Source organism: Lepus europaeus, chromosome 12 (genome assembly GCF_033115175.1).
Source record: "Lepus europaeus isolate LE1 chromosome 12, mLepTim1.pri, whole genome shotgun sequence".
Classification (NCBI taxonomy): domain Eukaryota; kingdom Metazoa; phylum Chordata; class Mammalia; order Lagomorpha; family Leporidae; genus Lepus; species Lepus europaeus.
The window spans coordinates 35625861-35641903 of NC_084838.1; the positions used below are offsets into that span (position 1 = coordinate 35625861).

The 16043-nt window shown below is 56.1% G+C and overlaps 1 protein-coding gene across 1 annotated transcript in view; it reads left to right on the forward strand.

Annotated features, from left to right (window-relative positions):
* The window catches only part of TBC1D2 (TBC1 domain family member 2), a 49856-nt gene that overhangs the window by 18741 nt on the left and 15072 nt on the right, over positions 1-16043 (forward strand). Inside the window, exons 5-6 of the mRNA XM_062206956.1 lie at positions 674-870; positions 10608-10994. Of these exons, the coding sequence (XP_062062940.1) occupies positions 674-870; positions 10608-10994 (584 nt within the window). The remainder of the gene's footprint in view (positions 1-673; positions 871-10607; positions 10995-16043) is intronic.

Genomic DNA, 16043 nt, shown 5'->3' on the forward strand with positions numbered 1-16043 from the left:
CTTTGAATAAATAAATAAGTTTTTTTTTTTTAAAAAAAAAAAAAAAGATCTATTCTGAAATTAACCCAGAGGGTAGAGTCAGGATCCTGCCATAAACAAGACACCTTCCAGGCCTGTGCCTGGGGAGCTGGCCCTGTGGCAGACTGCGGGGCAGTGTGGGACACACCAGACAGGTTGGGGCCCCAGGGTAGGGAACAGACACAGTATAAGAATGAGAGTGGCACAGTGTAAATGATGGCTCCATATGCCTTTGGTTCAAGAATGGTCCCTGGACAAGCTGTGGCAGCATCCCCTAGAAACTTCAGAAACCCGAGTTCTCAAGCCCATTAAACCCAGAACCCTGGGAGTAAGGCTCATGGGTCTGCATTTTCAAACATTACTTACTTACTTACTTGTTTGCAAGGCAGAGAGACAGAGATCTTCCATCTGCTGCTTCACTCTCAAATGCCTGCAACAACCAGACGTTAACCTGCACGTTAGCAGGAGGCTGGGGTCGGAGTGGAGCTGGGACGGATCCTCAGGCGCTCTGGTATGGGTGTGGGCGTCCCAAGCAGTGAGTGTTCACTGCCATGCTGAGTGCCCACACCCAACGGTCTACGTTTACCAAGCCCTGCAGGTGTTCCTGAGAGCCCCCGACGTCAGTCGTAACTTCAGCCTCTGTCTTCTCGTGCAGGGAGAGAGCCGGCAGGGTCTCCAAAGCCCGCACCCAAGTCCTCCCTGGCCGCCAATCTCATTCAGAAAGCCAAGCTCCAGAGCAACACCTTCCCGCTCTTTTCCGAAGGGCTCCTGAGGACCCGGACCGCCCAGGAGAAGGTGGCGGCCTTGGAGCAGCAGGTCCTGATGCTCACCAAGGAGCTGAAGTCCCAGAAGGTGAGTTCTGGCCCAGGGAGGCCTCGGGTGCCACCCACCCAGACCCCGAGCGTTCTGGAGAGCTGAACGTGGTGCAGTGGGCACAGGCCAGGCTGTGGTCCTTAGAGAACCCGCTGCAGGAGGTTGGAAATGCTGCACTCTGGATTACTCGGGGACATGCTGTCACTCAAACGAGGTGACAAAAGCCACCAGGAGCAGGGGTGCTGGAGAGCTGCTTGACACATGGCCTGACCCCACCCCTGAGGAGGACAGTGCTTGGGGGAGGTGACCGGGGTCCTGGGAGCAGCTGCTGATGGAACTGGCTGCTGAGGGACCATTGGGTGACCGTGACAGGACAGGAGGCAGGGAGGATCTGCACAACCCCAGGGCTGAGCCAGGATCGACACGGAACAGCGGCAGGAAGACTTAGGACGGTCTCAGTGCGTTTCTGTTGCTATAACCGAATGTCGTGACTGGGTGCCTTGTGACAGACAGAGACACTGGCTTGCAGTCCTGGAGGCGGTGGCACCGGGCAGGAGCCTCCAACTGCAAGGGAATGAGTGAAAGGCGCACACAGCAGGGACGGCCTCACTTTACGGCTACTTGCTCTCACGGTAGCTCACCCCCACGAGAACTCACTCAGTCCCTGCAGGAGGGCCAAGCCACTGTCACCCCGGACATGGGGAGGGAGCCGCTGCCTCTCAGCGCTGTCACACGGCGGACCAGATTTCAGCATGACTTCCTGAGGGGGCCAGCCCATACCTAGACCTTAGCCAGGAGTTACAGACGTCAAAGCTACCTGTCCATTATAAAAGAATGGATCTCACACGCACAGCATTAAAATCAATGACGAACCAAGTTCAGATGCAGAGGCCTGTCGGGAAGCAGCGGGGGTCTCTTGGCAGAGGTGGGAGGGGCCTGCAGCACCGGGCAGGACCCTCTCTTGCACGTGACAGCGATTCAGTTAGCCAGGCGGTCCCTGTAAATGCCTCCAGCGACAGGGTCCACCGAGGGCTCGGGTTCCGTCGCCCCCGAGAGAAAGGCCCAACTGGGCGTGTCGGCTTTGGTGGCCCCTCGCCCCTCCCCCTCGCCGCCTCCGCAGCTTAGCCTGGGTCAGGGCTGTGGGGGTTTACGTGCGATCCTTCTCCCCCTTGGACAATGCCCTCTGTTCCTTTTGGCTCCAGTTTTGGAGAAGACGATCTAGACAGACACTGTGCGCTGCCTTCCCTCCCCTAGGGCAGTGAGCACTGATGGCCGGTCTTAGGGGAGCTGGCAGGTGTGGGTTACGGTGCGGGAGGCAGCTGGTGAGGAGCGCTCTCGAAGGACGGAGTCCACTCACCCAGTGTCAGTGCGTGGGTTTATTCACCAGGTCTTAATCGAGGGCCCGCAGGCTTCTGGGGGTCGGAAAAGATCGGTGAGCAAAGGACACAGGCCCAGCCCTCCCAGGGGGTACACCCCAGTGGCAGAGGCAGGCACCCAACACGTAACTGCCACACGCCAAGTCCCGTCTGACGCTGTCTGCTTTCCTGCCGGCCGTGAGGATGCTGGGTGCCCCTAAGAGTAGCCAGGTTATTGAGCTCAACTGTGGCAGGCACTGTCCCTGCACCAGCGGAGCTGAGGTCCCAAAACTGAACCTGGAAGGGGGAAGCCATCCCGAATGTAGACACTGCCTCTCGCCTCACCGCATCGCCGCTTGCTTCTGGAATATGGGGCCGCCTCCCGTGACCCAGCCGTTCTCTCTCCAGCCTTAGGGGCTGTCTCCCATGATAGGGAGGCCCCTGACTTCCACGTGCTTGGAGGACTCATTCTTTGTCCCAAAATGAAGGCAGCCCTGCGGGAGATCCATAGGGCAGCGCCCATCCACTCCAAGGGAGGAGGTCAGGAGCAAGTCATTGAAGCCTGAAAGAATCGGATTCTTTATTATTATTATTATTATTATTATTAAAAAGCAGGCAGAGTACGGTTAGTATAACTTTTTAAAAAACTTATTTTATTTATTTTTTTGAAAGAGTTACAAAGAGGTACAGAGAGAATCTTCCATCCACTGGTTCACTCCCCAAGTGGCTATGACTGCCGGAGCTGTGCCGATCCAAAGCCAGGAGCCAGGAATTCCCTCAGGATCCCCCACATGGGTACAGAGGCCCAAATACTTGGGCCGTCGTCTACTGCTTTCCCAGGTGCACTAGCAGGGAGCTGGATTGGAGGTGGAGCAGCTGGGGCTTGAACCAGCACCCATATGGATGCTGGCACTGCAGGCTGGGGCTTGAACCTGCTGTGCCACAGCACTGGCCCTCAAATCTGATTCTTTTACAGGGTAACTTTCCCACAGTCCTGAACCCTGCATCTTTAGACAGGTGGCTGGAGCTGGTTGTCTGAGACTTAGGGTCTGAGAGGGTCTGCCTGCTCTGGCCCATTGCTAGGTATGCTTCTGTCTGGGGGTGACTCAGAGCTAGGCCTTGACGGAGACAGCACAGGCACCCGGTGTGGCCCTGAGCAAATCTCTTAACCTCGCCAAGCCTGTTTCCTCTTCTGTGAGTGGAGCTTTAGCCGAGTTTCCTGGGGAGACCTGTGCCTGCAATCATAAAGGCCACATTAGGGAACCAGCTCTGGGGTTTTGCCTGGAGCCCAGATCCCGAAGCCAAACAGCTGAAGGAGGCTGACTTAGGCCTAGCATTGGGGCGGAGGGAGCTGGCACAGCCTTCAGCTGCCCAGTGGCGCCTCAGGCACTCAGAAATGCTGAGTTGAGAGCCGCCATGCATCCAGTGCACCACACTCTGCAGGGCCAGATCGACAAGGCTCTTCCCTGTGTGTGTCTCTAGTGGGAGGCACCATCTTTCTTTCTTTTTTAAAAATGTATCTATCTATTTGAAAGGCAGGGGTTAGAGAGAAAGGGAGAGACAGAGAAAGAGATGTCTTCCTTCTGCTGGTTCACTCCCCAAATGGCTGCATCGACTGGAGCTGGGCCGATCTGAATCCAGGATCCAGGAGCTCCCTCCAGGTCTCCTTCGTGGGTGCAGGGATCCGAGCACTTGGGCCAGCCTCCTCTGCTTTCCCAGGGGCACTAGTGGGGAGCTGGATTGGAAGTGGAACAGCTGGGACTCAAACTGGCGCCATATGGGATGCTGGCAATGCAGACAGCGACTTAACCCACTATGCCACAGTGGCAGCCCCACGGCGCCATCTTTCTACCTCCAGTTTTAGAAAATCATGGGAAAGGGTCCCACAGTTAGGTGGCCATTGCCAATGGCTTCAGTGACCTCTCAAACTTGTGTGGTGCTGTGGAGGGCACACTGGGGCCATACTTCTGCCCCAAGACACACCGTCCAGTGGGGAAGAGGCAACGTAGCTACAAGTAACTGCTGGTACCCAGCTGGGCCCAGCACTGCGAGGGAGCTTTCTGTGCATTAACTCCAGTCCTTATGACGCTACCATCTCCCTCGCCTGAAGGTTCTGGTAGCTTCCGCCTGCCCACCGTGTCCCACAGGATGAGCCAGGGCTCAGGCTCTGGTCGGTCTGCTTCTCGAGGGGGCTCAGAGGAGGTGAGTGACTTGCCCCAGCTTACACAGCTGGCAGAACCAGGACCAGGGACCCAATCTGGAGCTCCCGTCCCAGCTGGCTGCCTCCTCTCCAGAATTTCGCAGTAAACGCAGCATCAAATGCAAGCAAGCACCAGAACTGCCTTTTGGAGAAAAACGCACACACTCCCTGTGCCACCCTCATGTCCTGTTAAACCACAGGCAACTCTGAACCTGCTAAGCCATTGCCTGTCCCTATACCTGCAGTACTGGCCCCAGGAGAAGCATGGACCCCAGGAAGTAGCAGCAGGTGGCTGACTGCCAGGTGACTAAGGCCCTGGGCGTTGGCAGAGCCCGCAGGCCATCTGCTGTGGCAGGTGGCCGGCTGCTGTCTGTGACTGTGGCCATCTGGTGGCTGCTGGGAGGGATGAACCCCTTGGGGCCTGGGCACTCCGGGGCCCCCATAGCTCAGCCAGGGGTTACTTGGTAAGGGCTTGCTCCTTGTTTAGGAAATGTGTCAGGGCGAGATGAGCCTCTTGTTTCCCCAGAACTCTAGCCAGGGCCTTCCAAGTACTCAGCTGCTGGCTGAGGACCAGGGGGTGTTGGGAGGGACCCTGGCTGTTTCGGCTTGGGGAGGGCCCTTGGTACACCTTCTCCGTCATCCCTGAGGCAGTTCTGCCTGGATTGGAGATCTTTATCTCCATTTTAGTTATTAGAAGCTAAGGTTCAGGGGAATGACCAGCCCGAGGCCACCATCGTGAGAGAGCACTGTGGGTCTAGGGTGGGTACCGAGGCCTGGATAGCAACAGGCTGGCACTCCTTTGCCTGAGCTCTCTGGGGCCTACCTGCTTTGATTTTAGTGAGGAAAATGTCAATAGTACAGTAAGGTAAAGGGTTATCTTATTTTTATCATTTTTTAAAGATTTATTTTATTTATTTGAAAGACAGATTTACAGAGAGAGGTAGAGACAGAGAGAGAGGTCTTCCATCCACTGGTTCACTCCCAAAATAGCTGCAATGGCCGGAACTGTGCCAATCTGAAGCCAGGAGCCAGGAGCTTCCTCCAGGTCTCCCACGTGGGTTTAGGGGCCCAAGGACTTGGGCCATCTTCTACTGCTTTCCCAGGCCATTGCAGAGAGCTGGATCAGAAGTGGAGCAGCCAGGACTCAAACTGGCACCCATAGGGATGCTGGCGCTTCAGGCAAGGGCTTTAACCCACTGCGCCACAGCGCCGGCCCCAAGGATTATCTTTTAAAAATAATAAATGACGGCCGGCGCCGTGGCTCAACAGGCTAATCCTCCGCCTTGCGGCGCCAGCACACCGGGTTCTAGTCCTGGTTGGGCACCGGATTCTATCCTGGTTGCCCCTCTTCCAGGCCAGCTCTCTGCTGTGGCCAGGGAGTGCAGTGGAGGATGGCCCAAGTCCTTGGGCCCTGCACCCCATGGCAGACCAGGAGAAGCACCTGGCTCCTGGCTTTGGATCAGCATGATACGCCGGCCGCAGCGGCCATTGGAGGGTGAACCAACGGCAAAAAGGAAGACCTTTCTCACTGTCTCTCTCTCACTGTCTACTCTGCCTGTCAAAAAAAAAAAAGAAAGAAAAATAATAAATGACAACTTAGGACGATAGATGGTAAATTAATCAAAATCTGAAATGGGGGCCGGAGCTGTGGCTTACTTGGTTAATCTTCCACCTGCAGCGCAGGCATCCCATATGGGCGCTGGTTCTAGTCCCGGTTGCTCCTCTTCCAGTCCAGCTCTCTGCTGTGGCCCCAGAGGGCAGTGGAGGATGGCCCAAGTGCTTGGGCCCTGTACCCACATGAGAGACCAGGGGAAGCACCTGGCTCCTGGCTTCAGATCGACGTAGCTCTGGCCGTAGTGACCATTTGGGTGGTGAACCAATGAAAGGAAGACCTTTCTCTCTGTCTCTCTCTCTCTCACTGTCTAACTATCTGTCAAAAAAAAAAAAAAAAAAAAAACCTGAAATGGGCTGGACCACCATTCAGTCGAGAAGTCTTGAAAGCATCGCTGGATAAGCTCCTCTGTTTCTTAGAGCTGTTCCTTCGGCATTGTTCCCAGCTGTGGAATTGGTGACAAATCCCACATCCGTCCTCAGGGGTGGGATGAAGGGGATCATGGTCCACCCGGACCCGGGGCAGTTTTGAACCCCTGGCCATCAGTGGCCGTGGGGAGTGGCCCTAACATGCAATCCAGACAGAGCACCTTCACAACCATGCGTCCTTCCTTCCCTTTTATTTTTACTAATTTTTTAGATAAAAGGTTTATTTGAAAGGCAGAGTTAGAGAGAGATCTTCTATCCGCTGGTTCCCTCCCCAAATGGCTACAACAGCCGGGGCCGGGCTAGGCCCAAGTCAAGAACCTGGAGCTCCATCCAGATCTGCCACGTGGGTGGCAGGAGCCCAAGTACTGGAGCCATCTCCCACCGCTTTCCCAGGCCGCATTAGCAGGGAGCTGGATCAGAAGTGCAGCATCCAGGATTAGAACCAGTGCCCATGTGGGAAGCTGACATTGCAAGAGGCAGCTTAACCTTGTGCACCACAGTGCCAGCCCCTGTTTTTAGTATTTCTGTATGTGGTGTGTGTGTACAGAAATGCGGCCAGCATTCAGTCTGGTGGGGAGAAGCCCGCCAGGCACCCTGCATCCTCTGTGGTCAGGTAGTGATTCATGAAAAGGCACCTGTCTGCCTTCCCACCGATTGCTGAACCTGTGCACCTCATGCTTCTGCCAGCACCCACCCTTCAGCATCCTAACAAACATGGCAGCACGTTATCTTACTTAAAACGTGGGAGTTTTCTGAGGCAGTTTTTTATGCAGATGGAATCAGTGTATACCTGTTTTACATGCATTTAAAAATGTATTCATTTTGAAAGTCAGAGTTAGAGAGAGAGAGAGGGAGAGACAGATCTTCCATCCCCAGCTGGCTACAAGAGCCAGGACTGGGCTGGGCTGAAACCAGGAGCCAGGTGCTTCCCCCTGGTCTCCCACATAGGTGCAGGGGCCCAAGCACTTGGGCCATCCTTCACTAATTTCCCAAGTGCATTAGCAGGGAGCTGGATCAGAAGTGGAGCAGCCAGGACGTGAACCATATGGGGCACCAGTGTCACAGGCAGTGACTTTACCCACTAGGCCACAGTGCCAGCCCCTTTATATGCACTTTAAAAGTCTCTAAGAATATATTGAAGGTTAATATCAGTTCTTTCTAAGGGGTAGTCGTATATTTCTTCTTGTAGTCAAAACGCTTAGAGAAAGCAGGATTTTTTTATTTTTATTTGAGAGGTAGAGTTACTGACAGAGGGAGAAACAGAGAGAGGTCAGTCTTCCATCCACTGGTTCACTCCCCAAATGGCCGCAGCGGCCAGAGCTGGGCCGATCCAAAGCCAGGATCCAGGAGCTTCTTTCAGGCCTCCCACATGGGTGCAGGGGCCCAAGCAGTTGGGCCATCTTCTGCTTTCCCAGGCCATAGCAGAGAGCTGGGTAGGAAAAGGAGCAGCCAGGATATGAACCGCCCCCATATAGGATGCTGGCACCACAGGTGGAGGCTTAGCCCACTGTGCCACAGCACCGGCCCCCATGAATTTTTTTATGATTAGAAAAAAATGATAGTTATCTTTAAAAAATGTTGTCATGAATTTTTGCCATAATTTTTAAAGATATTAATTTGTCACTGGGGTTTTTTTTGGCATGCCCTTTTATTTTTAGTCATAGTAAGTAAGACATAAAATTTGGGGTCGGTGCTATGGTGTAGTAGGTTAAGCATCCCATGTGGGGGCCAGCTGCTCCACTTCCCATCCAGCTCCCTGCTATGGCCTGGGAAAGCAGTAGAAGATGGCCCAAGTGCTTGGGCCCCTGCACCCATGTGGGAGTCCCAGAAAAAGCTCCTGGATCCTGGCTTTGGATTTGACCAGCTCCAGCCATTGTGGCCATTTGGGGAGTGAAGCAGTGGGTGGAAGACCCCTTTCTCTCTCTATCTCGCTCTTTCTCTCTCTCCCTCTCTCTCTCTGTTTGGAACTGTGCCTCTCAAGTACCTAAATAAATAAATCAAGTACATAAATAAATCTTTAAATAAAAAAAGACATAAAATTTACCATTTTAGCATCTTAAGTGTACAGCTCAGAATATTAATGCAAGAATTCCTATATTCTCACTGTTGTGCAACAAATCTCCAGAATGTTTTCGTCTTGCAAAGCTGAAACTCTGTGCCCATTAGATAGAGTCAGCCACTCCTCCCCTCCCCCAGCTGTGGTGGCATCCGACCACCTTCCATTCTGTCTCAACTCAGCTGCTCTCGGCGCCTCCCACAGTAACGTTTTCCCTTCCGGTACTGTCCCCAGGCTCATCCAGGTGCTAGCGAGTGTCTACAAGGCCCTCTCTTTTAGGCTAAAGGATACTGCATCGTGTGCATCTCGGTCATCCGTTCATCCCTCAGCAGACTCCCAGGTTTCCACCTGTTACGAACCTGGGTTATTTACATTCTTTAAAGAAGTAGAAAACATTCCACCGCACGATCCGTGAACTCCCGGCGTTCTGAGTCTGGGCTCCGTTCCCAGTCCCTGTCTTGCACCTCCTGTCAAAGCTGCCTCCCTGTCCCCACGTGCCTGTCCCCCAAGCTCCCCTCTGACTGGTGTCGGTTTTGGTCCCGACAGCCCGATGTGGGCAGGAGAGCACAGCCGGGCTGTGGTGTTGACTCGGAGGCTGGGCAAGCCTGCACCGTGTCGTCTGTGGCTGTTCCACTGGGCAGCGGCCCAAGGTAAACTGCAGATCTCAGCTGGACCAGAACGTGGGCTAGGCTGCCAGGTCACCCTGCAGCCGCAGGAATGTTGATCTCTCCCGGCAGAGCCTGGGAAACCCTGCTTCCTTCTGAACATTCCAGACATTCAAGCTTGATCCGCAGGCACCTTCCACCTTCCTACCACACCCAGGAACTCACCTGCAGGCCTGTACTGGGGCTGTTGGCTCGGCCACAGGGAAGGCTTCTCCCCTCCTCCCCTGCCTGCTGCTTGACCTCCCACCCCCCGCCCCAGTCCTCCTTGTCCTTCCTGGCACTGCCTTTCTACAGTCACCCGGGCCCATCCTCTTGCAGTAAAACCTTGAGCTGTGTGACTCACTGCCCTCCCACCCCATCTGCTGGGGGCCTTGCCCGGCCCCACTGCCCGCTCCAGCACTTGGCACCGAGTGGGTGCTTGGTGAAGGTCTATGCGCGGATGGGTGTCGTGGGTGGGAAAGAGGCAAGCAGAGCAGGGACGGTCACTTACAGGTGTCAGGAGCCGCAGGTTAATGTGACCTTAATGTCGGCTTCAGGAAGAAAGCCAAGATTTCTGGCAGCTCTCCCGAACGGGCTTGTTCCTAGCAAAGAGCCCTATTCAGCCAATCTGCTTACTTAAAGACTTTGGTTTGAGTGCAGCTGTTGTGTCTCAAGGAAAACACAGCACATGCTTTTTAAAAAAAGATTTATTTATTTATTTGAAAAGCAAAAATAGCAGTGGGGGACGCGGGGGTAGGAAGAGGAGACAGCAATCTTCCATGTATTGGTTCACTCCCCAAATGGCCACAATGACCAGAACTGGACCAGGGTGAAGCCAGGACCAGGAGCTTCCCGGGTCTCCCATGTGAGTGGCAGAGGCATCTTCCACTGCTTTCCCCGGTGCGTTAGCAGGGAGCTGGGTTAGAAGCAGAGCAGCCAACGCTAGAACCAGTGCTCTGATACGGGTTGCTGGTGTCGCAGGCGGTGGCTTAGTCCCCTGTGCCACATCACCAGCCCCTAAAAACATTCTTCCAAGTGAGGCTGGCACAGAGCGTGGCAGTGCGACCTGGGAGCTGGGCCTCCTGGCCCCTCATGCTCTCATCCTGGCCCTGGATGCATTCTCATTGCTGCCCTGAGACAGGACAGGCCCGAGCCCCGGGCAGGTTAAAGGCCAGAAGGTACGAGGAGCCAGTCTGCTTCCGAGGACTGAACTGAGGTCTGTCGTTTCTGAACTGGGTATGACCCAGACGCTGCCCACGTCACTTCTCATCTCCCAGCAGCGCTGAGTCATCGCGTGGCCACACCTGGCTGTGACTTGGTGGGAAATGGTGTTTTCAGCTGGGGAACCGTGTGGCCGGTTTGATAGGTGTGACAGGTGCCCCAGGGCTGCTGCTAGGCTCTCAGTGGCGGCTCCTTGTGCCCCACTCTGGCACTACACAGGCCTTCCGCAGCTCACCGGATGCTTCTCTTCCCCTGGCCAGGAGCTGGTGAGGATCCTGCACAAGGCGCTGGAGGCGGCCCAGCAGGAGAAGAGGGCGTCCAGCGCGTACCTGGCGGCCACCGAGGACAAGGACCGCCTGGAGCTGGTGCGGCACAAAGTGCGGCAGATCGCCGAGCTGGGCAGGCGGGTAGAGGCCCTGGAGCAGGAGCGGGAGAGCCTGGTGCACACGGCTCAGCTGCGGGAGCAGCAGGTGCAGGAGCTACAGCTGCACGTGCAGCTGCTCATGGACAAGAACCAGGCCAAGCAGCAGGTCATCTACAAGCTCTCTGAGAAGGTCACCCAGGACTTCACACACCTGCCGGACCAGCCCCCCGAGGCTGCTGACAGGGACTTCCTGAGCCATCAGGAGAGGCTGGAGCACATGAAGGTAGGGACCCTGCCCCTCCAGGACCTGCTGGTCCTCTCCCTTGACCCCAAGGCCTTTCCCTGTGGAGTGGGGCTAACCCTTCATCCTGGAGTATTCCTGGTGCAAACAGGTGCTGGTGGGGAAACTGCTCCACGCTGCCTCCCTTTCTTCACCAGAGGGTCCCGAGCAGCTGCGAAGTGACGGTGCCCCAGGATGATCACCTAAAAGACGGCAGTGCCCACGTGGGTGCAGGGCCAACTGCTTGGGCCACCCTCCACTGCTTTCTCAGGCGCATTAGCAGGGAGCCGGGTCAGGAGTGGAGCAGCCGGAACTGGAACTGGAATTGCAGGCTGTGGCTTAACCTGCTGCGCCACAGTGCCGGGCCCTGCTCAGCCTCCTTTAGTGCCACACTGTGCCCCGGGAGCCCTCCCGCAGCGGTCTTGCACACTGTGCAGGGGACTGTGGCCAGTCACAGCTCGCTCACGATAATAGCAACGCTTGCCGCTCCCATGGGTGGACTTCATGGAACGCTGACTGGGTGCCAGGCACCATCCTCGGTGCTTTACCTGCATCAGATCGATTATCCCTCGTGCCCGCCCTGAGAGGCAGCCACATCTGTTCCCTACTGTACAGAGGCTGAGCAGGGGAGGTGCCTGCCCAGGTCACGTGCAGAAGAGGCAGGGGCGTAGGAATCGCCCTGGAGCCCACATCCACTGACTGCCTCCCAGCTTGTCTGCCTCTTCTAGCTCCTGCCATCCCTGCCTCGGCCTCCTTCTGCTTCTCCATCCCTGTCTCTCTCCCGGGGCTGCCCCGACGCGCAGGCACCAGTCATGGCACCGAGGGCAGTAACTGTACTTGAGCTGTGATGCCTGCTGGTGGCTACAGCCCCCTCTGTGCGGGTTGAGGCCTAAGCATCAAGAGGCCCGAGGCTAGGGACCGGCCCTCCCAGTCCCCACGGTCCCTGCAGGCAGCCAGGTGACCAGGAGCCGTCCTGCCCTGGACCCTGCTGCTCACAGCCACACATGCACTTGTGTGCACCAGGCCTTGGGAACTCCCACGTTGCAGTATCAAGGAGCTGCCCTGGGGAGAAGGGGAGAGAAAGAAAAGAAATGAGGAGGCTTCTGAGAGCACCAGGGGCACAGAGGCCCCCACCCGACTTTGAAGTCACAGATTCCTGGGTTCGAATCCTGGCTGTGCCACTTACTCGCAAGTTAGCTCATGTCTGGGTGGTGCAGCCCACTGTTCCTGCCTCACCCGGGCTTGTTAGGGGGAGAGAGGAAGAGAACATGAAACTCAGATCCCCTTCTCTCTGAGCAAAAGTGAAAACCCACATAACTGGGTCACTGGGTCACTTCCCCTCTGTGGTCTGAGATGCCGACTTTTCCAAGGCAGGTGCAACTGGATTGTTAGAGAAGGCGCTGGCACAGCTGTGCAGACAGCGGCCCGCAGATGGCTCTCCTATCACGTGCTGCAGCCCCGGCTCAGCCTCCCTCCCCTCCCCCGTCCTGCTGGGATCCTCTGCTCCAGACCCACCCGAGCATCTGGGAGCTTTAGCCTGCATGGGGGGTGACCGTTACACTGTGCTCACCTCGCAGCCGGCGTGCGTGAGTCCTTAATGTCCCACGTGCAGCACCGTCCCGTCAGCGCCGAGGGTGCGTGAGCCACCTGAACCCACTGTCATTCCTTCTAGGGAGTGCCCGTGCTAGGTGTCCCTTCTTTCTTAGCTTCGAGAAGGGGGCAGGGAGTGGTCACACGTCCTGCTTGCCCTGGGGTCGAGACCCCCAGCTTTAGGGAAAATGCCCCCTTACTAAGCAGAGTGCCGTTATGAGAACTGGAGCAGCAACCTCTTGAATGTCCCAGCTGGCAGGAGTCCGACTGAGCTAGGGACAGCGGAGCCCCGGAGAAGGGGAGGAGCCGGGCCAGGGTCGTGCAGCAGGAGCAACAGGGCTGCAAGGAGGAGGGGTTCTCCCCTCACCCAGTTCACAGCCTCTGGGCCCGAACATGAGGGCCAAGTCCACGGCCATTTCCCAGGGAGAATCCCCTGTCCCTGCAGGCAGGCAGGCGCCCCTCTTCCCCGTCCCCTTTGCCACTCATGCCTCCTGCTTCGCTCTGCTGGTGACTGTCATGTGCCTTTCTCTTCTCTGAGGTCTCTCTTTTTCCTCCCTACAGTTCTGAGCCAAGAAGGACACTCAAGGTAGGGCACCGAGCTGAATGGGAAGGTGCTGCCCAGATGTCAGGGCCCTCACACCAGCCTCCCTGTCTGGGCTGGGCCAGGGTTCCTTGCATGACAACAGTCTGATGTCCGAAGCCTGGGAGGGCCCTGTGGCTGGGATAAGGGAAGGTGACACAGGCAGGAGCGAGCCGTGTGCTGGAATGGTCAGGAGCACTGGACTCGGTCCTGGTTGCTCTCCGTGCTGGCTGAGCCCAGGCGGTGGGGCTGGGTCTGGGTTCTCCCAGCCAGCTGCCCAGCTGAGGGGTACTTACCTTCTCTGTGCCCATTTCCTTATCGGCCATGCGGGGATTGTAGCTGAGCATCCCGGAAATGAAAATCTGAACTCCAGATTACCCCCAGATCCAAAAATCTTAGGAACACTGACAGTGATGCCACAGGTGGGAAATCCCACACCTGACCTCAGGTGACAGGTCACAGTCAAAACAGGTGCAGTAAACAAAATTACCTTCCACTGTGTGTATTAGGAGCATAGGCACCTTACATGAATTTTGTGTTCAGAGGTGAGTCCCATCCCCAAGATATCCCTTATTTATATGCAAATACTTTAAAAAACAACAGATATTTCCCAAGCATTTCAAGTAAGGCATACTCAGCTTGTACTTTAATCCCTTGCCCCACAGCATTGTGGGAGAGATTACAACAAACTAGTGGCTGTGCAGGAACCGGGCCTGGCACGTGGTAGGAGCTCACGTGGTGACGGTGCAGCCTTGCCTCCCTTGCCTGGGCACTTGTTGCATTTGTCCGAGGCTTTGAAGGCGGTGGGGAGCAGCTTTGGGAGGGCTTGGAGACTGGTGGGGAGCAGCTGGGTAGTCGTGGCTGTTGTGAGAAGCCAGCGGGAGATGCCAGCGCCATCGCAGCCTCCGGGCACGTGAGCTGCTCCCATCCTCCCACACGCCCCTGTGCCAGTGAGTTACCACCCCCACTGCACGGAGGGAGGGACGAAACCCAGCGACATTAAGTCACTTGTCCAGGCCTCAGTGGCCAGGCCGGGAGTTTTTGAAAAGGATTTAGTATGTGAATGACATTTCAGATCCATTGTGGGAAAGGTGGTTATTACTTAATAAAAGGTATTGAGACAGCTAGCTAACATTAACACCAAAGAAAATTAGACCTTGGACTCAAACTGTGTATTGAAACTCTAGTCCAAGTAGAGTAAAGATTTTACATTACAAACGGAACCAGAAGGAAATAGAGGTGCACTCGGGTCTGGCCTTGGGGTAAGGAACAGGTTTTCTGAGCCTGACCTGAGAGCGGCAGCCACAGAGACTGGTGTGACCCTAAATTTTCTTTATCCCTGCTCTGCTGGGTGTGTGTGTACTGACGTGTACATGAGGGCTGAGGATACTTCAAAAAGCTTGTGGAAAAATGGAATTAAAGGGCAAGTTTATTTTGGTGCAAAATACCCCTTAAGTCACATGTGATTTTTTTATATATATAATATATGCTTTCCATGAACTATTTGGAAAACCCCCTGATAGGTGTGTGTTTGCACCAAAGTTAAGTTCCTCTTGCAACCGCATTTTTCCATGAACTTTTTGAAGCATCCTCACATATGTACTTCTGGGCCACATGACCCCTGTGTCCGTGCCCCTGACCGCCTGTTATCCTGCCTGTGGACAGAAGTCACACGGCCTGTGTATGGTCAGGAGACTTCAAAGGTCAGCCTTAGGAGAGGACTGGTGTTTGTCCCGCAAGTGATCGCCAGGGAGGGGCTCAGAGAGCCTTGGCAGGAAGTACAGGGGTTAGGGCCTTGGAATCAAGTGGACTTAAGCCCCATCACGCTCTTTTACTGGCTGGGTGGCCCTGGGTAGGTCCCTTACTCCTCTAAGCCTCTGAGCCCACACGTGTGTGTCTAGGAGTGATAAAAGAGCTAGGCAGACACACAGAGCCTCTGAGCCCGCACCTGTGTGGCGTGCAGATGATGCTGCGTGCTCGTGAGCTTTCCAGATGTGCAGACCCACATGGACGTGGGGCGTGGCCCCAGACAACCCTGATGCTCACAGGACATGGGGCCTTGTACCCCAATGCGAGGATTCTCCCCAGTCTCATGCCCTCTGCCACACCTGGACAGGACACAGGGGATGTGGCAGCAAAGCAGGTGGCAACTTGCTCTGCACACAGCAGCTGGCATTCCTGCAAGGCACGGAGCCTGGAGTGTGCGCGAGGGCAGGGGGCGGTCGGAGAGGAGGAGGAAGGTGGGACTGCCTGGGCCAGGTGAGCGCAGCCCACAGCACGCTCTGCTGGAGTTCAGGCCCCCAGCCTGGGCCCCGCAGGGCAGGTGACAGAGAGGCCATCCAGTGTCAGCCCTCCAGGCCGAGGGCAGCAACGGCTGAGTCAGAGGGCTGTGAGGGACCCCATGCGGGGAGAGCCAGGGCCGCCTGTGATGGTGCACGTGGGACCTGTCAGGGCCACAGGCTCCGCTTGGCTTCCTTCCCAGGGCAGCCGGGCCTCTCCAGGGCCCTCCGGCAGCGTTCTCGCACCTGCCTGCAGCCCCATGCGTTTTCCTGCGTGGGGGAGAGCGGGCTTGGGTTCCCACTCGTCAGTGCCCTGGCGTTGCTGCGCAAGGCGTGAGCCCGTGCTCCCTGCCTGAGTGGCCTCTGTGACGTCCTTCTTGGTGGCGGCAGGATCGGGAGCCACGGCCGCAGCTCCTGTCCTTGCCGGAGCCTTCCTGCACTCGCCGACTCCCGGTAGGCCCCGCCAGCAGCCCTGTCACTCCCTGCACTTGCAGGCCCCGAAGCGCTCGGCACACCACTCTTACCCTGCTTGGGAACAGCCAGGGCGCCATTAAAAAGGCAGGAAGAGAATTAGAATTAAGTTATGGTGAAGCCACCCAGCGG